At 52.1% G+C, this 3,407-nt stretch overlaps 1 protein-coding gene across 1 annotated transcript in view; it reads right to left on the minus strand.

The window, feature by feature from the left end:
• Nucleotides 1–3,407, minus strand: part of DHX37 (DEAH (Asp-Glu-Ala-His) box polypeptide 37) — a 51,195-nt gene that overhangs the window by 9,415 nt on the left and 38,373 nt on the right. Inside the window, exons 16-17 of the mRNA XM_011988892.1 lie at nt 1,317–1,423; nt 979–1,167 (exon numbers count right to left, since the gene is read on the minus strand). Coding sequence (XP_011844282.1) covers nt 979–1,167; nt 1,317–1,423 — 296 coding nt within the window. The remainder of the gene's footprint in view (nt 1–978; nt 1,168–1,316; nt 1,424–3,407) is intronic.

Raw genomic sequence — 3,407 nt, forward strand, 5'->3', positions numbered from 1 at the left:
GGGCCTGCCTGCACCATTCACAGTTGACGAGCCATGGTGGCAGCAGAAGCCTGGCTCACAGCTGAGGCAGAGATGGTCACAACTGACGGCGTGAAAGGCTGTTTCAGGAGGAATGATGTGAACGCTGAAGACTTACGAAGCCCTTGAGACACTCAAGTTGCTTCCAGAAATTTCTGCAGAAATGACCCCTTTTATCATCAAGCTGCCAAAGGCTCAGGATGCCAGGAAATCATTAAATAATTGTTCATTCTAAGAATCAGCATGTAGTCATAATCTATAAATAAATTTTGTTAAATACACAATGCACTAAACATACTTTCAACATACTTTCACAGTCTTAGTGTCACTTTTCTTTTTCTTTTTTTAGAGAAGGGTCTCACTGTTGCCCAGGCTGGAATACAGTGGTGCGAGCTCAGCTCACCACAACCCTCTACCTCCTCGGTTCAAATGATTCTCATGCCTCAGCCTCCCTAGTAGCTGGGATTACAGGCATGCGCCACCACGCCTGGCTAATTTTTGTATTTTTTTTATACAGACGGGGTTTTACCATGTCCAGGCTAGTCTCAAACTCCTGACCTCAAGTCTCAGCCTCCCAAAGTGCTGGGATTACAGGCATCAGCCACCACACCTGGCCTTAGTGGCACTTTTCAAGGGTACTGCCTTTCCCTATTTTGGTCTGTGTTTTAAATGGTTTCACTCAAAGTGTCCTTTTTCTGGAATCTATGACCCTCTGATGATCAGGGGGACCCCCCCACCTCCTAGTCTGTTTCATGCGATGTATAAGGGGCAGCAGACAGGGACCAACACGGCCACTGCAGAGATTAGAATACAGAAGGGCTCAGAGAGAATGAGGGTCTTTCAGGAGGCCACCCAACAAGCCAGTGATTCCCTAGGAAGCCGGGGTGCAGGTCGGCTCTCAGATCAGAGCCCCTGTCGGGACTGAGCTTGGCCCTGAGTACCCAGCTGCTAACCTCGCACCTGTCCAGCTCCTCAAACAGCTCCCGCACCGTCATGCTGGCCACAATGGTGATGGCATAGGGCAGGCAGCCGTGTTGCCGGCTCAGAGCCAGCATCTTGGCGTAGCGGGGTGCCACGGGGAACGTGGCCATGGTCCGGCCCAGCGCAGTGATGGGGCAACTCAGCCGGTTCTTCTGCAGTTGCTTCACCCTGAAGATGGAGGTGGTGGTGGCAGTGCTCTGAGAGGAGCTCTGGAGCCAGAGCTGGGAGGCCCCACGCTTGAGGTGGCTCAGGCCCAACAAAGGGGAGAGAGGGCCCCGAACGGGACAGGAACTGAGTCCTGCATCTCTTGGTCCTACCTTTCTGCTTTCTGGGGCGGTTGCAGGGCACCCAGTGCGATCAACAGCTCCTCGGCGGCAAGAAGGGCCTCCACGGAGGGGGGCGTCGGGAAGGGGAAGTTGATGACCTGGGACACGAGACACGAGGAGACACGGCAGGGACACGGTGAATGCCAAGAAGCAAGTCTGGTGCTCCTGCTCCATCTGTGGCAGGCACTCCCTCCACCCGCTCTCTCCGGGTTCAGCTCATGCCAGTGGGGACACATGGGGCTGGGGCACCCTCAAAGGCCAGGTCCCAATGGAACCCCAAAGCCTCCTTCACTCACTCACATCATCCATTCACTCAAAAACACATCCCAAGCACTGGCTAGGCACTGAGGGCTGTGCTTTGCCCCCACTGGGTGCTTTTTTCGGTTTTTGTTTTTAAACATACTGTTACACTCATGAGGACTTAGCGTCATTTGACCAGGAGGGGCCACAGGTAGTCAGTGAGGCATAATATGAATAAATTGGCCTGGTGCGGTGGCTCACGCCTGTAATCCCAGCACTTTGGGAGGCTGAGGCGGGCAGATCACCTGAGGTCAGGAGTTCGAGACCAGCCTGACCAATATGGTGAAACCCCCATCTCTACTAAAAAGACAAAAATTAGCCAGGCGTGGTGGCGCTCACCTGTAGTCCCAACTACTTGGGAGGCTGAGATGGGAGAATCACTTGAACCTGAGAGGCAGGGGTTTCAGTGCGCTGAGATCATGCCACTGCATTCCAGCCTGGGTGACAGAGTGAGACTCCCTCTCAAAATAATAATAATAATAATAATGTGAATAAATTTATCACAATAGCCAAAAGACGGAAATGACCCACGCGTCTCCCAATGGAGGAGTGGATGAACAAAACGCAGTCCATCCACAAAATGGACTATGATTCAGCCACGAAAAGGAATGAAGCAGCGACACGCGCTACACCACGGATGGACCTTGAGAACATCACACTCAGGGAAAGATGCCGGGCCCAAAGGCCACATGTTGCAGGATTCCATCTGCATGAAATGTCCCAAACTGGCAAATCCATAGAGAGGAGTGGGCGCAGGGGCCAGGGAGCTGGGAGGTGGTGACAGATGAAGGCGACATGCTTTCTTTCTGTCTGGGGTGATGAAAATGGCCATGGTGGTGTTTGCACAACTTTGTGAACACACTGGAAACTACTGACCCGCACACTTTCAACAGGTGACTGTGTGGTGCGCCAGCTCTATCTCAATAAAGCTAGAGGCGGGGCGGTGAGCCTACAGCAGGCACGCAGGTAGGGCAGGAACGCTAGGAACCCAGGACTGGGGGAAGGCAGGTGGGGACCTGCTCTGGAGCTGACTCAAGAGCCAGGGGAAGCCACTGCAGAGTTCCTACAGAGGGGACTTGATGTCATTGTGGGAGGCACTCCAGACAGTGCTCCCAGCCACACTGAGCTCCCAGCCCAGCCCTGACACGTTTTATCCATGTGACCCACAATCAGGCCTGTCTCCATGCCTCAGGCTCCTCATCTGGAAAATGGGGCGATAACACTAGCAACTCCCTCCTAGAGTGGCTGGGAGGATAACCTGAGGTCACACATACAGAGTGCCCAGCACATACTTGGCATCTATAATGTTTTTCTTTTTCTTTTATTCTTGTTTTTTTGAGATGGAGTCTTGCTATGTCGTCCAGGCTGGAGTGCAATGGTGCGGTCTCGGCTCACTGCAACCGCTGCCTCTCGGGTTCAAGCAATTCTCCTGCCTCAGCCTCCCAAGTAGCTGGGACTACAGGTGCCCACCACCTGTAGTGTCTAATGTTTGTATTTTTAGTAGAGATGGGGTTTCACTATATTGGCCAGGCTGGTCTCGAATTCCTGATGTTGTGATCTGCCCATCTCGGCCTCCCAAAGTGCTGTGAGCTACCGTACCCAGCCCCTTTTTTTTTTTTTTTTTTTTTAGACAGTGTCTCACTCTGTTGTTCAGGCTGGAGTACAGTGGCATGATCACAGCTCACTGCAGAATATTTTGATTAATCCTATTGATCTGCAAACTTGAAATTCATTGAACTCCTCTAATCTCTCCTCCCCGGCCCTTTTTTTTTTTTTTTTTTT

This window comes from Mandrillus leucophaeus, unplaced genomic scaffold (genome assembly GCF_000951045.1).
Source record: "Mandrillus leucophaeus isolate KB7577 unplaced genomic scaffold, Mleu.le_1.0 Scaffold34, whole genome shotgun sequence".
In the NCBI taxonomy this organism is placed as follows: Eukaryota; Metazoa; Chordata; class Mammalia; order Primates; family Cercopithecidae; genus Mandrillus; species Mandrillus leucophaeus.